At 49.5% G+C, this 19488-nt stretch overlaps 1 protein-coding gene across 2 annotated transcripts in view; it reads left to right on the plus strand.

Annotated features, from left to right (window-relative positions):
• The window catches only part of si:ch211-243j20.2 (uridine-cytidine kinase-like 1), a 24951-nt gene continuing 5463 nt past the window's right edge, over window positions 1-19488 (plus strand). The window contains exons 1-15 of one of the 2 annotated variants that reach the window (XM_035421020.1): window positions 1-112; window positions 1659-1861; window positions 3060-3166; window positions 3563-3733; window positions 5783-5854; window positions 8841-9030; window positions 9376-9437; window positions 12834-12853; window positions 13718-13816; window positions 14883-14976; window positions 15132-15194; window positions 16470-16592; window positions 17670-17777; window positions 18309-18465; window positions 18872-18961. In XM_035421020.1, the coding sequence (XP_035276911.1) occupies window positions 24-112; window positions 1659-1861; window positions 3060-3166; window positions 3563-3733; window positions 5783-5854; window positions 8841-9030; window positions 9376-9437; window positions 12834-12853; window positions 13718-13816; window positions 14883-14976; window positions 15132-15194; window positions 16470-16592; window positions 17670-17777; window positions 18309-18465; window positions 18872-18948 (1635 nt within the window). In that variant the 5' untranslated portion in view covers window positions 1-23 and the 3' untranslated portion in view covers window positions 18949-18961. Of the gene's footprint in view, window positions 113-1658; window positions 1862-3059; window positions 3167-3562; window positions 3734-5782; window positions 5855-8840; window positions 9031-9375; window positions 9438-11807; window positions 11825-12833; window positions 12854-13717; window positions 13817-14882; window positions 14977-15131; window positions 15195-16469; window positions 16593-17669; window positions 17778-18308; window positions 18466-18871; window positions 18962-19488 lie in introns of those variants that run through there. The other variant, XM_035421021.1, reaches the window with a different exon arrangement.

The following is a 19488-nucleotide window of genomic DNA, read 5'->3' on the forward strand; positions in this document are numbered from 1 at the left end:
TACGCGGCATAAGAGATGAAAACATGGCAGTGAGTATGAGCCAAGCAGATGTACAGATGCAGCAGAAGGAAGAGGGCGAAGACGACGACCGGTCAATATCTAGGTCTGACAGGTAAATGCAGAGTTTGTTCTAAGATTGCGTTGCATGCGTATGTTTTTTTAGAGGAAGCGGGTCTAACCATTTTTCGGAGTAGCTCGAAAGTCTGTTGCTGGCTATTATGTGTGGGTGACGACTGACACGTATTGCAGTGGAACATAGTGCGCTAGCTAGCTGACTTCAAAGAGCAGATGTGGATAGATGTGTGACTGGTTGTGAAACAGGAACGACTCGTTGATAATACTATCCAACATCACGTACTATCAGTAGCAAACCAAATGGAAGTTGTTAATCTCATACAAACTATGCATTTTGATATAGACGGGGGTTAGCAAGCTAACGCTAGCTGGCTCAAGGCAATGTTTTTGTGATTTGTAAATTTTACCTAAGATTGCTTGTTGGCTACATAGTGTTCCTTCTTTTGACATTTTAACGGGAACCTGAATTAATACCCAAAGCTTGTTATTCTAAGCCAGATGGTTGCTACTTGTTAAAATGAAGTGCATTGCTGAGATAAATAGTGGTTGCCTAGTTCAGTTACCGACGTGGTCTGACTAGCAAGCGAAAGCCTAGCTTAATATAGCTAGCATGCTAGCTAATTGTTCAAATATTAGAGATTGTGCACAGTTTGTTTATTGATTGACTGGTTAGCTTAGCTATCCTCTGAATACGTATTTATTGGATAAGGTACTGAGTTGGCCCAAATGAGTAACGTTTGCTGGGTAGCTAACGTTAATTAAATTCTCATGGAGCGGTCGAGCTAGCTGTTTGGTACGCGTTGGCGTTTGCTTTAGTTCCACGTGTTCGGTTATTGTTGAGGTGGCTAACGTTAGTTGGCTGTTGGCCATTTAACGTTTTGTTGAGCTTATGACCAGCTAGTAGGCTATCTGGATAGACTAAAGATTATTTTCAGGGCCTTGTGTAAGAATTTAACTATCTGCATTTTAATCTGGCTAACTTTATCTATATGGAAATTCGGCGAAAACAAATGTTGATTGTTTTGCTGAAATTACAGTGTCAACGGCATGTAAGAATATTAAAGTTAAAGTTGGCCTTTGGTTTTATATATTAGATAATTCAGACCACACGGTACGTTCTTTTCAGGTTGACGTGATGTGTAGTTCTATAAGGGAAACGGTCAACAGCTGCCGTTGATTTGTCAGCTACGTTGAATGGAGTACATGTACACGTGGATGTGTAGTGTGGCCATATGATGAGGGCCTTACTCAGGCGAATGTCTGCCCCAGTCTGGACGACCGTGTGATTTCCTGGAAGGAGTTAAAGAGTTTTCACTCCTCTCCCTCATCCACACGGACAGGCAACACTGTGGGCAGCAAAAAAACAGAGGGGTCCTCGAGTATGTGGTCCCCCTCTCCACCTGTCCACAGGACATCAGTCAAGAAACTGTCGTCCAGGTCACCATGAGGCAGTAATGAGCGTGAAGGCATTTCTGATGGCAGTATGGTGATTCAAAGCAGGCCTATGTCGACTGATAAATACTCTTTCTGGGGGAAGAAACCATGTGACGTGCTTTGGATTGGTTTCTGTTTTGTTTTGTTAGCGGCAGTGGCGAGGACTCCCTGGACCGCCTCTTACGCCATCGGTGCCCCCTCACGCCTTCGCTGTCGCCACGGAAACGCACCACCAGCCAGAGCAAGACGGAGCCCCCGCTGCTGAGGACCAACAAGAGGACCATTTACACCGCGGGACGCCCGCCCTGGTACAATGTCACTGGGACCACCTTCAAAGAGGCTTTCGTCATTGGTAGGATCAGACTGTAATGTAAATATTCCTGGTTTTGACCTGCTGGAAAACGTCTTAAGTTAACCTGACTGCTGCCCTCATTTGACAGGACCTGGGTAGACCTTTGTTTATGGGTAAACTAAGGAAGCGGGTGAATTTTTCCATTCTCATCTCTCTTTTTAAAAAAAAAATTACAGCCGACTGTCTGCTGATTCTGCATAGTCTGCTGAGTCTGTCATGCTGCGTATGTTTTCACTTTCGGACGGGTGGACAGTAGAGAGGGTTACAGATGGAGATGGGGTCACACGTGTAGAAATAGCCATGGCAGGGAATCGAACCCCAGGCCGTATTATCCTGTGGGCTGACAGTCGGCCGCCGTACAGTGTTGGTCGTTTCTCTGTTGGCGCTACGTACAGGCTTGTCCGCTTGACGCGGGCGCTACGGGAACCTGAAGCGTTATCATTAGTATGCGATCTGTTACTTACAATGAGCCCGGCTGACAGGTTACAATTTCACACTTGGATGTGCTCTGGTCGATTGTTCCCATAAAAGCCTGTTTCCCCCCCCCCCCCGCTCCTTCCCGCTCATGGAAATGGGAATAAATCCATCCATGTGGAATAATCAACCTGTATCAAAGGTCAGCGACGAGAGGATGAGGATGGATGGGGTGGCCTGGTTTATGAAGAAAGAAGCGGGGTTCGGCTCCGATTTCAGTTGTGGGGTTTTGTTTTCGCGGCAGTCTCAAGGCCTTCGTTTCGGTTGGTGCTCTTTTTTTAGGTTTGAGGTGTAAATCGTAAAACCTTCCGCCAAAGCCCTCATTGTTTGTGGGCCCTTTGTGTTCTCAGTGCCAGCTGTGATGATCAAGTTTACAGGCTTCTCGTTTTACAATCTGAAAGCGTTGTCTCTGCAGTTCATTTGATCCTTTGTCAAAACGAGCCTTTCTAATGTGTACTGTTGGAACGTACTGTGTTTATTTCCCATTCTCTTTATCATTTAACAAATGTCACCAGGCTATGAGAAGATCTTTGTTCCTCTTCATACAAAGCATTAAGTACAGATTTTTTATCAAAGTCGCCTTTACCTCACACACAAACCGTTGCCTCAGGGAGCGGTAGCGTGAAAGACTGTTGATGTACAGCGTGATGCATTCCGTTGTAAATCAGCTCAGGAGGGTTCTGGAACTCGGTCGGTTCCTGAGACACCCTGTTTTGCTCGGTAGGGTTGTGTGGTGGCAGTGCTTCTGGGAAGACCACCGTGGCCAATAAGATCATCGAGGCGCTGGACGTCCCCTGGGTGGTGCTGCTCTCCATGGACTCCTTCTACAAGGTGAACACAACCTCCTGTGCCTTTGCCTTGGGCAAGAATGAGGCTACTGTTTTTTTTTTCCCCTGGGAAGCTTGGGTCTGATTGGGCCGCTTTCAGACCGGTGTAGACCTCAGTTCCATAGGTGGGCTCTTTCACATCCAGGTCGCTTCTAGTCAGCATTGGTGAAATAGGACTGCTTGATGGACATTCTCCAGTTATGCCCTACCATTCATTTCTGAGACTTGTCCATCAATAGCCATTTGAGCTCATTATTGCTGAATAACTCATAACTAGTCCGTAAGATGATTGATGAGGTGCTATTGCCAGATCGCACGCAGAGGGTCAAGCACAAGGGGGATTTGTACTGGTCACAGGGTGAAGGCCTCACCAGCCTGATCCAAGCCCTGGTCCCTGCAGATCCTGTCCAAAGAGGCGCAGGAGCTGGCAGCCAGGAACGAGTACAACTTCGACCACCCCGACGCCTTCGACTTCGAGCTCCTGGTGACCGTGCTGCGGAAACTGAAGAAGGGAAAGAGCATCAAAGTGCCCGTTTATGACTTCACGACGCACAGCCGGCGCAAGGAGTGGGTAAGCCTAGGCCCGGTGGGGGGGGGGGTCACCAGCGTCCCATAGCTAGCTGCCCTACAGGGAAAACCAACTGCCAACTGTCGGGTGTTTTCAACATTTTAAAAATTCTCCACTCAGTTTGATAATGCATTACAGTTATACACGTTGAGTTGGTCATTTCAAAATGAGGAAGGTGACAATAAATTTAGCTGTAAGCACCAATCGTGGGAGGAAACAAATGAATTTATCAGAGGACGCTGATATATTACTCTGGTTTTATACAAAGTATGTATTACACAGCAGTCCAATTTCCAACGTGTTCCTTTGGGCATTCTGAGTAGTGTGTTGGGGAATTTTTGTACAACCATTAACTACGAATGAATTATAACTGACAGTAAAATGGATCAATAACAAATAAGATTTGAGCGACGTATAATTATCTACCAGCACTTAGTCAAAGGCAGAATTAATTTATTTCTGAACTGTCAATATCGGTCTGTTTTGCAATTACAGGCACATGAAATTGCCATATTTTATCCTTCTAAAGTCTGTACTTAGGAAATCTGAAAAATAGCACTTTTATTATTTTCCCTCTAATCAGCAAATTGGCTTTGTCAGTTTTCATAAAAGAATTATACAACTTTTCTGTATAAAAATTTCTTGTCAGGAGGTCTGGAGGTGGCGTGTACAATGATTGCAGTGAGTTTAATCAGTGGGTTATGAGATGGGAGTTTCACTAATCTCCTCATTTAAAAAAAATCCAGTAAAGCAGAGGCAGCTACTGAAAATATTAAAACGATGTAAAAACAATGTCAGCAAAGCAGATTTCATAATTAGACTTTGTTGTTAGATAGAACAACACATCAGCATTCTGTCTTAAGTTACATTAACACCATAATCATAAATTCAAAGCGATGCTCTGTTGTTGTTCTCTCTCAGCCGTTCCTGAAGCTTTGTGGGCTGTAAGTTGAGGATTTTAAAACCCCAGGTTGCGTTTGAATTGAGAATGAGGGTGGCGGTGATTCATCCGAGCCGCACAAGCACAGCGTAGTGAGTGGTGACATAGCACGGACCTCGAGCTCCCCACACAGAATGCAATTTCATGGCTGAGAGAAAGGGAGCCGGTCGGGAAGGAACCGCAAGGTTTGCTTGTAATTCAGAAGAAAATTTTTATGATTTGTTTTGCGAAAATGAGTGTAATTATATTCCGTGAGGACAAGAGGCTTGGCGGGTAGTGCTGTAATTGAGTAGTTTTATTTCGGCTTTGCCTCAGCCTGACTGCTTTACGTTTTTAGAGGTGACCTACCCGCCCCACCCACACATTCACACACACACACACACATACTCATGCACGCACACACACACACACGCTTCGATTCGGCTCGGCTCCTTGTAAAGTAGGTTTAAACCAGGCTGATGTAATGGGTGTGTGTACTGAACTCGTGGTAACTGCTGAAAAGCACAGGTCTTCTCCCTCGCCGCTCGATACGCGCGTGGAGCGGCCCAATCGACGGCTTCGGCCCGCCTGTCGGTCTCCTTCAATGGGATCACGACACTGGCTGATCTGCCCGGCTTGAACCTGGGGGGCTGGTCTCCTGCCTCCCGGTCCGACCAGGCCCCGTCTCCGTACGACCGCGTGCTTGTGAGAGCCGGTTTCCCGAGCCGCGATCGCAACTCACGGCCGATTGGCTCGTGCTCACCGCCGCATTCCGTTAGCGAGCCGCCAGCCGCTGGTTAGCCAGCTCTGAGATTAGCAGCTCCCAGTAAAACCGCATCAGGACGGCTGTGGGGGATTGTGTTTACACCAAACCGATGGGTTTTATTTAAAGGGGGAGGTCGGGAGGAGGGCTGAGGGAAGCTCGCTGGGGTGGGGCAGGTTGGAGGAGAGGGGAAGAAGGCCAGTGAAGGCTGAAATAATGCTCTAAATCAGCATGTATCAGAGCCGGCTATGCTGCGGGACATGTTTTGGGCTTATCTTCACCATTGTTTTTCTTCATAACGGTTTACACTGACCATTCACTCCTGTGTGTGTGTGTTTGTGTCTGTCTGTCCGTGTGTTCTGTTTTGCAGAAAACTGTCTACGGGGCCAATGTGGTTATATTCGAAGGGATTCTGGCCTTTGCCAACAAAGAACTTTTAAAGGTATGTCTCTCCCTCTGGTTAACACTGCATTGCAAATTTTAGACCATATTCACAGATTTTTAAGAAGAAAAAAAAAACATTTCTTTGAGCTCATCCAATGAGTGCTAGCCGCTGTTTCCAGCGTATCCTGTAGGGTTGTTTACACGCGGGCGAATCGCAGCGGCGGTAACACAGGGAGACTGCGCGCGCAGTTCCGCACCGTGTGAGGAGCGGGAGCAGTAACGAAGCGTGCGTCTGTGTTTTACTGCTGCACTGCACTGGCCCCTCCCACCCGACACCCGATTGGCCCAGAGGCGGCGTGGGCATGACCGTAGACGGTCCGGCTCTGACTCTTCAGCTGTCGGCCGTGGCCGTGAGGCGGGAGGGACGCGGGCCTCTCTAGCCCCTCCCCTCGCCTGTGACCACGCCCAGTGATTAATGGCTCTGCCACACCACAGAGCCTGGGTAGAAGCAGATTAATGGACTGCCGCCTCCATTTCCAGCCAGCAGCGTGGAAAAGAGCGTTTATTATTATTTTTTTAGTGTTCGGTTCTTCATTCATTCTCGGTTCAGGGATTCCTGGCTTTATTCCCCCTTGCAGAGAGTGATTGTCATCTGGTTTTTAGACTCTCCCGCTGGGGAGTGTGCATTGGATCATGTAGATGAGAGTTATTGGGGGTGTGGGGTGGGGGTGTTCGAACCCGAGGCAGTGGGCAATTCAGCCTGTGTGAAATGTAATCTCGCCTAGTAAACACTCTTGAGATTAATAATTCCTCGTGTACATACTTCTGGGGGCAAAGCAAATTAAGATTTCTTTTAGAAATGAAAGCAGCTCATGCATATCTTACACCATTTCCTGTTTTGTGTTTATTCTTTTGTTTTTCTAATTTCCTAACCGCCCACACAACCGGTAGCTTTTTTTTTTTTTTTTTTCCTATTTTCAATTTCCCTGAAGGTGCAAGCTCTTGTTTCTGACCCCCCGCCCCCCTTTCCCCTCTACCCGTCCGTCCCAATGATGCAGAACAGCGTTTTAAACACACTTTTTTTTATCGGAGCCATTAAAACCCGGCAAGTGCTGACCGCGTTCGTTTAAAAAAAAAAAAAAACCCAGTTTCTTATCGCTCTGTTTTTGCTTAAGCGTGTATTTTTGCGCTCGGGCCTGTCCGAAAGGCTGTGAGCAGCTCCGTATCGATGCGGGTTCCGCCGCGGTCCGGTTTCTAGTAGTACTGGGCGCGCAGAAATCCATACGAATTAAAAATGCGAACGATTGTTTCTGGATCGGAAAAGCAATACGGCCGGTAATCAATCAGATCGCGCCTTTGTTGAGAAGCTCGACTGTATTGTGTGAGGCCTGAAAGCAATATGTATGAATTGTGGCTTCGTTTTCGGACTTCGTTGTGTTCCTTGCTGTTTATATCGAGGGGAAAAGCAAGCGGTTTGAAGCCATTTTGTCATCACCGCTGCGTGGGCCAGACGAGATCAGCAAGCCCAGGAAATGAACGCATTTTTCTCGCTGGCCATTTTGTCTACGTCTACGTCATCTGACACGTTAGATTTCTACTCATTTTTTTAGTTGTTGGATCAAGGATATCATATGCATATCATATTGAATAGAATATATCAATGTGCATATTTATAAAATGGTGTGCTTATAGGTGTATGCCTTGAAGGAATATGGAATATACTGCAAATATATTGGGGAAAAAAAAAAATATATGTATTGGAAATATTTCAGTACTGCAAAATACATGGGCAAATATACAAATAGCTGCTTATTGTTATTAAAATATGTTGTTTATAAGTATATTTGACGAAAAGTTACATATTTATGCTAGTGCAGTGTATTCAATGTGTAGATGCCCAGTTCTTGCAGAAAAAACGCGTTGTTTAAAAGCCCGGAGCTGCCAGACTGGCTTGTGAGAAAAGCCCAAGGCTGTCGCTGTGTGAGGGTTCATAAATAACCACAGGCGTTCAAGGCTAAAATGTCCTCCGGTGATTAAGGGGAAAGACCACCAAACTGCACGTATGACATACGTATGTGTGCCATTGCCGTTTCCGGACTGCTTGCTCCCACTGTTTCTAAGGTCACATGGGGGGTCTCTCTCTCTCTCTCTCTCTCTCTCTCTCTCTCTCTCAGCCCACTCTTCATCTTGGCATTTGAGCCTGTTGCCCCTGGTCTCTTTCTCCCCCCCCCGGTCCCCCAGCGTTTCGGGGGGGCCACGTTGTGTGGTCAGTGGTAGATTTACGGCCTCCGGCTCCCTCGTTGGGCCGCTGAGTTACACCCCGGCCCCCGTTGGAGTCGGCTGCACGACCGGCCCCCTTTCCCCCCGCCCCCCCCCCCCCAGGCCCCCCCCCCCTGCCCCCCCCCACCCCACCCCCCGCTGTTACCCTTTCGCCCGCCCATTAATCCCGCCTTCAATCTGCTGAGCTCGTGTCTCCGATGGCGACCCCGCTGACCGTTGAGCAACGGCGAGCGTTTAGGGCGGAGCTATCGGAGAGGCGCTGTGGCGTAGCGGCTGAGGGACGCCGGCCGTTTCCCAGGCCTGGAGAGGGACTGAAACTGGAATCCTGCTGGGTCCAGTCCGGTGTGGAGCTGCGCTGCTGTGTATCACACAGTCCTCTAACTGCCGTTGATATTGTGTTGTAGAGTGGAGGCTTTGTAGCCTTTACGAGGGATCTGACCTAAATGGCTTGACTGTATATCAAGATTCACAAATGCTTTTGGCCAGAGTATGTGCTTCTCTGAAGATAGGAATCCACTTGTATTGTGATGATGCAGGGCAGATCTAGCATCCTGTAGGTGTTCACTCCAACCCTAACAAAGCCACACCTCATTCAACAGCTAGAGAGCTTGTTGTGCTGCTCATTAGTAGGATCAGTAGTGCTAAATTACGGTTGAAGTGAAGACCTACAGGACGGTAGATCTCCAGGAACAGGGTTGGGCAGCCCTGTATCGGTACCTTTTGGGAGCGGGGCCTTCATGTCTCGCACCTCCCCTGCTCCCCAGCTGCTGGACATGAAGGTGTTCGTGGACACGGACTCGGACATCCGCCTGGTCCGCCGCCTGAAGCGTGACATCATGGAGCGCGGGCGCGACATCACCGGCGTCATCAAGCAGTACAACAAGTTCGTGAAGCCGGCCTTCGAGCAGTACATCGAGCCCACCGTGCAGGTGGCCGACATCGTGGTCCCCAGAGGTGAGCGGCGGCCAATCGGATCGCTTCGGTCTGTCTAGCAAGGGCCTGTCTGAGATAAGGGTAGATCAGGTCATTAGGTTTTTAGTAAAGGTTATTTGCTTTGGCCTTTTTCTGTAAATGGTAAATCATGAATTCAGTGTTTTAGGGATGCTCTGCATTACCTACAATATTCTAATGATGAACATGAAAATAATAAAATAATAATAATTAATTCTGCATATTCAATTTTCAAAGCATTACTCAGTAGTGAAACCTGATGTGTACTGCTGTTATGCTATATGTGTGACTGTATATGTGCATTGCTGTTCAGTGCTGTGTATGGGTGTGATTGTGTGCTTATTTCAGGTGGGGAGAACTTTGTTGCTCTGGACCTAATTGTCCAGCACGTGCACAGCCAGCTGGAGAAGGTGTGTTCCGCTCGGGCCCAGGGGGGCGGGCGGGGGGGGGGCCATTATACACACGCTTGCGCTCGTTTAGCAGCCTGTAGATGATGTCGCTTCACCATTTAAAGATACCCTCTCACTGTTACGCACGGCTGCACAGCCCATGTCATTGTGAATTTTGTACAGCTGACCAGGCGCCCAATCAAATCCCTCTGCCCTTTTGCCCCACTGCCCATGAGTAGGGGTTGGTAAATCACAAATATGTGGTTAGAATGTTCTTAACTGAACATTCTAATGCTGATGTAACAGTCACTAATGGTAACCGAAAGCGACAGAGTTCTACAACGCTGATGTAGATTTTTGAACAAACATTCCAAAGGGTTAAACGGGGGTGGGGGGGGCGGTTAAAGACGGCCCCCCCCACACAGCCAGGCTCCGCCTTCAGCTCTCTGTCAGGGTGTGGGACTGCACCGGGGAGGTGTGGGGAATACACGGCTCGGCGCTCTCTGATGACTGCAGCATCTGCTCCTCCGCTACGCCCCCCTGAACAGGGCTTTTACGAGCGGCGCGGGCTCCCCACGCAGGTACGGGCGGGGCCCCCTCTCCCGGGTCACCGGGGGGCGGGGGTTTGGAGGAGACGCTCGTTGCCACAGAGCAGCTGTTGAGGTCGCCCGCGGGTCAGCCGGGCTGGCACTGCCTAGTCATGCCAGGCTGAAGGGGGATGTCCTGCAGTGGATGTGCAGCAGAGGCTCTGTCGCCCCCTAGTGTCGCGACAGCGTCACTGCTTTCAGACGGTGCTGAGATGCTTATCGTCCTGCGCCCGTACACGCGTTTAAGGGCGTATAATTTGTGGGTGTTTAGATTCTGTGCATCTGGGTCTGACGTACCGTTCAGCGCCCGCCGTTTACCGCCATCTATTTATTAACGGAGAATAAACTGGGGGGCGGAGGGCGACTGGATTTATCGGTCAGACGCGTTGTAAATGCCAGGTGATGTCGACGTGGCAGTTTTTGGGGAGGTGGTAGTCACGTGTCATGCGAGGCGGGGGCAGGGGGGGGTGGGGGGGCTGGGGGACTCCTGCCCCGTGATTCATAAGGGGCAAACAGCCGCTGGCGTCAGTACATTTATGAACTGCGTTTTACAGTGTGGCAGTCACCCGCCATCCATTACTCGACTCAGTGTGATGGAACTCCCCCCCACCCCCACCCCCACCCACACCCACTCTGCAAAGGAGGCAAGACTGAGCGATTGTCAGGAAAGCACCCATTCGACCAGCACACCCCCCTGCCCACACAAACCACCCCCCCCCTTACCCCCCCAGTCTGTTTTCTTACGGTAAAACGCCCCGTCACCTCGTCACCCCATCACAGAGAGCTGAAGGGGGGGGATCAGGGCTCTTTTTGAATCAGACTCCTCATTCGCTGCCCGATGGCACGTATAGAATAATGAGTTATCGTCGCCGCGAGCGCGCAGTCATCGCCCTGCTATAAATCTCCGCTCTGCGCGTGATGGAGGCTGGGCCTCTTTCTCTTTTTAAGGGTAATGGTGCGTTCAGTTTGCTAGGAAGAGAGACATTACAAAATATTACAGTCGGGCTGCTAGAACTGTATACACGCCAGCCTGCCCACTCTTGGCTCGTCCTGAAGCACCATTTTGCCATGATTATCGAGCCCAAACTCTTCAGTTTGTGGCTTCAGTTTGTTATCGAGCCCAGACTCTCCAGTTTGTGCCTTTTCTAGAATAATCTCAGATCTCTGGTACTGACGTCTGTGATTTTTTTCCTCACTGTAGAGCACAGGATGTATCGGTGCAATGAATGTCTGAATGTCAGCGAGAGGAGATGGTGGAGAATGACAATTTTTTTACTTATCGCTGAATCAGATATTTTTACTGCCTGGAAAATGCCTTTCCGATGACCGTGGCGTATTTCTCCTCCAACTCTTTCTCAAGTGTGTGGTGTGCCACATCATTAATTCAGCCTGTGGTGATGCATGAATATAGTCTACTTTTAAGGGAAAGATGGCACCTTGAGCGGCTCATTTATGATGTAAGCGGCATTATGGGAAACTGAGGCGCTAAGCTCAGAGCCTGGAGCTGTGATGCACAAAATCACGATTCATGGCAAAATGGTGAGGCGTGGAGAAGCTGCACATTGGCTTGACATTATTGACCATACTGTGACAGGTGTGTGTGTGTACGTGTGTGTGTGTGTGTGTGCGCGTGCGTGTGTGAGCGTGTGTGTGTGTGCGTCTGCACCCGTGTGTTTACTGTACATGTGGCCTTTGCCTGGCTGTTGGACATCACATTTGAGTTGTTTTTATTTCTCTCCTCCCTGCGTGTGTTTATAATGAAACACTTGCTATACCCTGACCGAATGCACTCTAACCATCTCAGCGTGAAATCACAGTCAGGTACGCCTGCCACCATCTATTCCCCCCACCCCGCCCCTGCCCCTGCCCGCCCCCTCAAAGCGCCTCTTATATTCTGTGACGTTTCTCTCCTGCGGGTGAAAAGCACAGGAGCTGACGGGGAGAACAGGAGGGACCAGTGCACAGCCGAGCCGCTTTCTGCCGATCCAAACCGCACGGCTCGCCTGATTGTAGTTTTTTAGGCTGTCATGCTCTGTGCACGGCGCAAAGGCCTGGTTGTAGTTTGTTAGGCTGCCATGCTCTGTGTGCGGCGCTAAGGCCTGGCTGTAGTTCGTTAGGCTGCCATGCTCTGTGTGCGGCGCTCAGGCCTGGTGGTAGTTCGTTAGGCTGCCATGCTCTGTGTGCGGCGCTAAGGCCTGGTTGTAGTTCGTTCGGCTGCTGTGCGCACCCCCTTTGTTTTCCCCTCAGCCCTGTCGGTTATGAGCGCTGTCGCTAACACCAAGTGGGAGTTATTTCGGTGGCACCGTTTCCGGGCAGCCCTGTCAGTTGGTACTCTTTTTACCGCACCAGAAAATGAAAGTGCCAACATACAGGTTGAACGTTGGTGAATTTTTTTTCTTGAAGGCACCAACCTCAGGAAAACGTATCCATGTACATCTGCATCTTCATCCTGAAGTAAAAAATAGTTTAATCCAAGATTTGCTTGATTTCTCCTACCTTTGGGAGCTCATAGTCTGAATGCATATAGTGGCTCTGAGACTGGCTCTGAAGGACATGCCTAGAGCTCGGGTGCCATCAGAATAACTCCCCTTCCTGAAAGAGACCCACGTCCAACTAAAACCAGGCTGGGGGTGTGTCCAGCACGCCCGTCACACCCCGCTGTCCTCCGGGCACCAGGAACGGCAGGACGACGAGCCGAGCCCCTCTCTCTCTCTCTCTCTCTCTCTCTCTCTCCCTCCGCCGCTGGTCTCTAACGGGGATCTCTTTTCTTTCCCTCTTTCTCTCTCTGTCGCCACTTTGTCTCGCGCTGAATATTTGTCACCTTCTCCAGAGGAAACTCCGCTGGGATATGTGAGGACAAACTCCTGCATCTTTTTAGTTTCCTTCTTTTTAACATTTCATTTTTTTACCCCGCTGTCATTTTAGTTTTTTCGTTTTTGATCCTCCACTAACATGTTAAGAGCAAGAGAAAAACCTAACGCTTTTGTGCTGTTTTCTACCTGCGCATCGTTTTTTTTGGCAGTTGCTTGAATTTTGCACCTTTTTTGAAGTGTTGCTTTAATTGTTACCTGGGTTCCTTAATACCCGCCATTTTGTGCCAGGTTGCTAGGGTAATGGCGAGAGAAAATCGACTATTGGCAGCAAGAATGAAGTTAATGCTTTGGACAATTTCCACTTCAGTTTTAACTTTTCAAATTGTTCATAATTAATGCCTTAAACTGTTTGAAAGTACATGCAAGTGAACTCCAGGAGGGCTTGCAGAATTCCAAAGTAAGGGAGGGTGTGGTAATACAGATGAAACGTAATTTATCTTTTCCAGTATATTTATATTTTGAAAATCTACTTGCTCCTGAGGGATTAGTGAGAAAGTATGCTTTGTGGTCAAATAAAAAACTTGAAAGAAACAGTGTTTGAAAACATTGTAATTTCTCCAAAATTGTCCAAAGTATTCCTGTGAACAGGTGACCTGCGGCTTTGCTGTTGCTCGCATGTGCGCACTAACATCCCCGCTTGCTTGTCCTTGCCGTTATCGCCGCTAAAACTTGATTGTAAAGGAGGGGGGAAAAAAAGAAAAAAGCGATTGCTACATTTCTTTTTTTTTTTTCCCCCTGGCTTGGTGTTTGCAGTGTTGTTGTGCTGTTGCAGTGATGTGTGCCCCCCCCCCCAGCCCAGCAGGGGGCGCTGCTCTGACTTCCTCTGTGTTGCTGCACACAGATCAGCCCTGGCCTCCGCCCACCAGGGCCAGCCCCTGCCCGAGACACTGAGCGTGCTGGAGAGCACCCCACAGGTGCGGGGGATGCACACCATCATCAGGTAACGAGCGACCGCGTACGGTCACCTGACACACATCAGGTAACATCAGGTCAGCGGAAAAGCAAAGAGGTGTGTCTATGTGGGAGGGAGGAGTGAAAAAAAATGGCTGCCGTGCTGTAGTTTCAAGCACGCTGGCACAGGTGCTCATCATTGACGATGACCGGCAAGTCAGTCAGCTGGTCTCCTAAAAGAGAAGAAACTGATTTCGTATTTCGGAATGACTGTTTTATTCGCTTAAGAATCGAAAAAACGGAGCTGCTGAACTACATAGTGAGGGGACACACGGCCTGGTGTCCTATCCTGACCACGCTAGCTGCTCTCTGTGGCTGGCAGCTCCACAGAACCGTGATGTAATTAGCATTAGCATCGCCTGGGGAGCGCGAGGATATCATTACCTCACTTCCTGTCAGACAGGACCACGGCTGACCCAGGAGCCGGCCGCCCTCCTGCGCCAGCTGTGCGTTAAAGTGCTCTCCTCCTCCTCCCGCTCTCCCGCCGCTCCCCACAGCTGGACCGCCGGGCGGAACGAGGAGGCAGCTGGCGGCCGCGCCTCGGGGGACGGAACATTCCGGCAAACTGCGGGATGAGAGGGGATAACGGATTTAATTGGCCGTTCCAAATGGAGGGAGAACAATTTGTAAATTGATTGTAAATAGGCTTGTAAGTGGAACTTGTAAGTGGGTGGAAACGACAAAAAACAAACGTGTGTGTGATGATAGTGCTGCTGGACTTTGCGGTCTGCTTCAGCCAGCCAGTCAGCCAGCCAGTCAGTCAGTCAGTCAGTCAGTCAGTCTTCCAGCCAGCCAGCCAGTCAGCCAGCGAGTCAGCTAGTCGCCCAGTCAGCCGGCCAGTCAGCCGGCCAGTCAGCCAGCCAGTCAGTCACCGGGTCACCTAGTCAGCCAGCCAGTCAGTCAGTCTCGCTGATAGCTGAGTTCAAACAGGTCGTGTGCTTTAACAGGTACTGCCCCCGCTCCACAAAATCCTCTGATCCTGAACTGCTATTAGGCCGTTAATGGGCACGACCGGCGCCTGGCGCTCCATCATTAATCTCCTCTTCTGTCCGCAGGAATAAGGACACTAATCGGGACGAATTTATTTTCTACTCCAAGAGATTAATGAGGCTTCTTATCGAGCACGCCCTGTCCTTTCTGCCTCTGAAGGTGAGCGGTCCGTGCGCTCCCTCCCGTGAAAATGACCACCCACCCCCCCACCCTCCCCCCCCCACGCGCAGGTCGCCTCGGATACCGCCACCGCAACTGACTCGCGCACCTGCGCGCTTCCTTCCCCGCTAACGCGTCCTCCTGTCTTCCTCCAGCCCGTGTCCGTGGAGACGCCCCAGGGAACGGTCTACGAGGGGAAGAGACTCAGCGGGAAAAGGGTAGGTCCCCCCCCACCCCCCACCCCCCAAAAACCTATATGGACTGGGCTGCACTCACCTCATTAGCAATATATTTAACATATTTTTACAAAAGTAATAAAAATGAGATGTTAACTCTAGAATTCAATACTTAAGACTGATTTATTTTTGGATCTTTGCAGTGTTTATGACACTGAGGCACCATAGCCACCAGGTCACAAAGTTGCCACAACACTTCCAGAATGTTGCATATCTTTACAGTGTTGCCACAGCAGTGAAAAATTGTTACACGGTTTGTTTTGCTACTCTATTTAACCAGTGTAGTCTCTGTGAAATTAAAAATCTGATGTGAAAGCTGAAATTCTTGTTGCAGACGATGATGAAAATTAAACGTATAAATCGAGAGAGATTTGAATGTAAACAAAAAAAGTAAACGGCTGAAAAATTCATTTATGCAGTTGCCAATTAAAATGAAAAGTGCAGAACCTCGGGTGAAAGTACAGGTTATTCAACGATCAGAAGGCGTGACCATCCCCAGCTGCACTGACGTCCAGGTCTTTAGGCTATTTAGAGCTGTGCCCCACCGGCAGCCCCGTTCTCAGGTCTCCTGCGGTAGGTCATGTGACCAGATGAGTTGTCACATGGTACGCATCTTCTTAGTTGTGAAGGGACACGCTGACATCTCTCTACGTTCTATTCTGTTGGAACAATTACTTCTCCAGTCTGTGTTCATTGATATTTTGTATTATAAATAGTTTGCAGTGTAGTTGTCTGAAGAGGTTAAACAATATAAGGCTTTCAGTTTGGTAATCTGATCTATGATGCATGTTGAATAAACACCTTTACATTATTTATTGTACTGAAGTGTTTTATTATAGGCCTTGGCCCTTGGGTGTAAAAATGCTGCTTTCCTCATAAAATTGTTCTCAGAATAGATTTTATTTGCAGCTGGGTGAGTCTGAAATGAAAGCTTATTGGGTGTAGAACCCTTTCAGGTTTTTTTTTTGTTTGTGATGAAACGTTTGAGCGGTTTCATTGGGTGTTGCTCTTCTCTGGGGTTGTGTTTGCTGACCTGTACAGAACAGCTCTTCCCCTGATTCAGTTATTTTATTCAATGTGTCTCACGCTTGAGAAATCCCTGTCAGAACTGCTGTATTGAGGAAAGGGGGTTTGAGTTATTTGGTGTCTGTGTGTGTGTGTCTGTGCGCGTGTGTGTGTGTGTGTGTGTGTGTGTGTGTGTGTGTCTGTCTGTGTGTGTGTGTGTGTGTGTGCGTGTGTGTGTGTGGGTCCTTTCAGATCACGGGCGTGTCTATTCTGCGGGCGGGGGAGACCATGGAGCAGGCCCTGACCGCTGTGTGTAAAGATATTCGGCTGGGAAAGATCCTCATCCAGACCAACCATGACACTGGAGAGCCAGAGGTACTGCAGCAGAGCTCAGATCTGGACTTCCTGTCCCCTGTCCCTCTCCTCTCCCCTGACCTCCCCACCCCCGTGTGTAGTGACCTGTAGCACAGACCACACTGTGTACTCTTTCCGTAACATACCTTTCTGCCCAGAGAGAGAGAGAGAGAGAGAGAGAGTAACCGTTAGTTACGAGCCTGCCCTTAAGTAATCATGTTTGAGCTGCAGTTCTAATAAAAAAAGCCTGTGAACGTCCCAGGTAAGGAGGGTTAAATGATGAAAGGGTATCAACGGCACCCCCAGGCCCCACTGCAAGGGAGCGCTGCGTTTTTGCGTCCCCAGACCTTGGCGCTGTTGGCGCTCGTCCTTGCTGGCTTGTCCTTGGGAGCGCGGCTCGCGTGATTTACAGACGGTCCCTTGGCATAACTCACTCACTACCTTATGTGCACTTCAGACACCATACCTCAGATCACCCCAGCGCACGCATTCATTGTGCGCCCGTAAGTTTAATACCCTCCGAGCCTCGGTCAGCTCTGTTCTCAGTGAATTGTACCACATCTTTTATTCAACGGGAGAATAACAGACTTGCCCCAACCCCCTATGGAATTTCATATTTCAGCTTTTGTTCACAGATTTATTAAGAACGTCATTGATTAGCATTACTGTAGAAGGTGTTTTTTTTATTAGACCTATGCTGAAAAAGTGTAGATCACCGTAAAGCTAGACGGCCAGCCTTAATGTGGGGAAAGTTCCTCTGATCTATAGCAGGAAATCGGTGAAGGCCTGCCTTGATTAAAAGGATCGAGATAAGGCGCAGTGTTCTGATGGGAAGCGCACTGTGCCTGTTAATCCCGTCGGACGAAGTTTTTAAACGAGAAAGCTCCCGTTTGGTCATTAAGCGGGAAAATCGATTGTCGGTCCGGTTGCCGGGGCGACCGGAAAAAGAGCGGAACGTTCCGAGTGCGTAAATTCCGCGGCTGCTCCGCCTGTCTTCCGTCGGTGCGCCGCTCGGCGGTCCTGCTGGCGGGTCGCGCGCGGGGGGGGGGGGGGAGATGGCGGCTTTTCGGGTTTTGACTGCGATCGATGCTTTTCCAGCTCCATTACCTGCGCTTGCCCAAGGACATCAGCGAGGACTACGTGATCCTGATGGACAGCACTGTGTCTACGGGCGCGGCCGCGCTAATGGCTGTCAGAGTGCTGCTGGTGAGTGATCTCAGCTGTGCTGTGTTTTACTGTGCTGTGCTCTGAGCTGAGCTCTGAGCTGAGCTGTGCTGCGTTTTACTTCACTGTGCTCTGAGCTGAGCTGAGCTGTGCAGGTTCACTTCGCTGTGCTGTGCTTGAGCTGAGCTGTGCTGTGTTTTACTGCACTGTGCTGTGCTCTGAGCTAAGCTGTGCTGTGTTTTGCTGCACTGTGTCATGCTCTGAGCTGTGTTGTGCTGTGACCAGCTGTCATAGCACCTGTCACCAGCACGGCATTGACATTATTTCTTTTCTTAAAGGTGATTTTATACGCAGAAACTTGTATGCCTGTAGCAAACATCGTTAAAAAGTGTATTCTCTCTTTTATATGGCTGCATAGGAATTATGCGTCGCTTGAGGGAACAGTGATGTCATTGTGTGGAGAGTGTGATGTCATCGTGCTGCTGACTCAGGATTTGACCGTTTTAGAGCTCACTTCCGTACCGAGCCCGCCCCGTTGAGTGAACGCGCTCTGATTGGCTGTGCCCCCCGCAGGACCACGACGTGCAGGAGGACAAGATCTTCCTGCTGTCGCTGCTCATGGCCGAGATGGGCGTGCACTCGGTGGCCTACGCCTTCCCCAAAGTGCGCATCATCACCACCGCCGTGGACAAGAAGGTCAACGACGAGTTCCACATCATCCCCGGCATCGGTAGGTATCGCCCGGGAGGGGTCCCTTCTGCCGCGCCCATTGCGCTGATTGTGTCCATATCGCCGGTCGTACCGATATTGCCAATATTTGCCCATCGTGCCAATATTGCTGATCGCGCAGATATTGCTGATCGTGCTGATGTCACTGATCGCACTGATATCACTGATAGTGGTGTTATCGCTGATTGTGACGATATTGCCGGTCGTGCCAATATTGCCGATCTTGCCAATATTCACCGATCTCACCGATGATGCCAATATCGCTGATCGTGCTGATATTCGCTGATCGTGCTGATATTCGCTGATCGCGCTGATATTGCTGATCGTGCTGATCTCTCGGGACGCCAGCTGAGGAACCAGCAGGACAGCCCTTCTCTTTACGCTGTGTGCATCCGTCTCATTCGCAGGGAATTTTGGGGACCGTTACTTTGGGACGGACGCCCCGTCTGACTGGTACGAGAGCGATGAAGGAATGGACTACTGAAGACTGGGAGGAGGTGTGGGAAATGGGGTTTGGGTGGGTGGGTTAGGGTCAACAGAAGCACTTATCCCTGTCTCTCTCTCTCTCACACACACACACAAACACACAAACACAAACAGCCCCGGAGACGCAATAGACTGCCAACACACACACACACCTCTTTGCCCAACAGCCTCCTTGTGTCCCAGCAGCTGTGCTGGCTTACTCTGGGAGGAAAGGCCATTCATTTCAGTGGCAGAACCTACAGTCACCCTCCAAAGGGGAGAGTGCAGAGAGGCCGTGCAGAAGTCTGCCTGCAAGACTCCTGGAACACTTGCAGGTGTAGCCTTTCGTTTCTGTAGGAGGAGGGGGAAGATTTACTTGATTCATGACTTGACCGGTTTAGCTGTAGCCCTGCAGCAAACCCACCTCCTTTTAACCCTTAGTGGTGTAAAATATGTGATTAAAATGCTCTCTTATCTTAACATTCTAATGCTGATGTAACAATCACTACTGGTAATTGAAAACAATGGCGTTCTAGAACACAGACTTATATTGTTGAAA

Source organism: Anguilla anguilla, chromosome 6, assembly GCF_013347855.1.
Source record: "Anguilla anguilla isolate fAngAng1 chromosome 6, fAngAng1.pri, whole genome shotgun sequence".
Classification (NCBI taxonomy): Eukaryota; Metazoa; Chordata; class Actinopteri; order Anguilliformes; family Anguillidae; genus Anguilla; species Anguilla anguilla.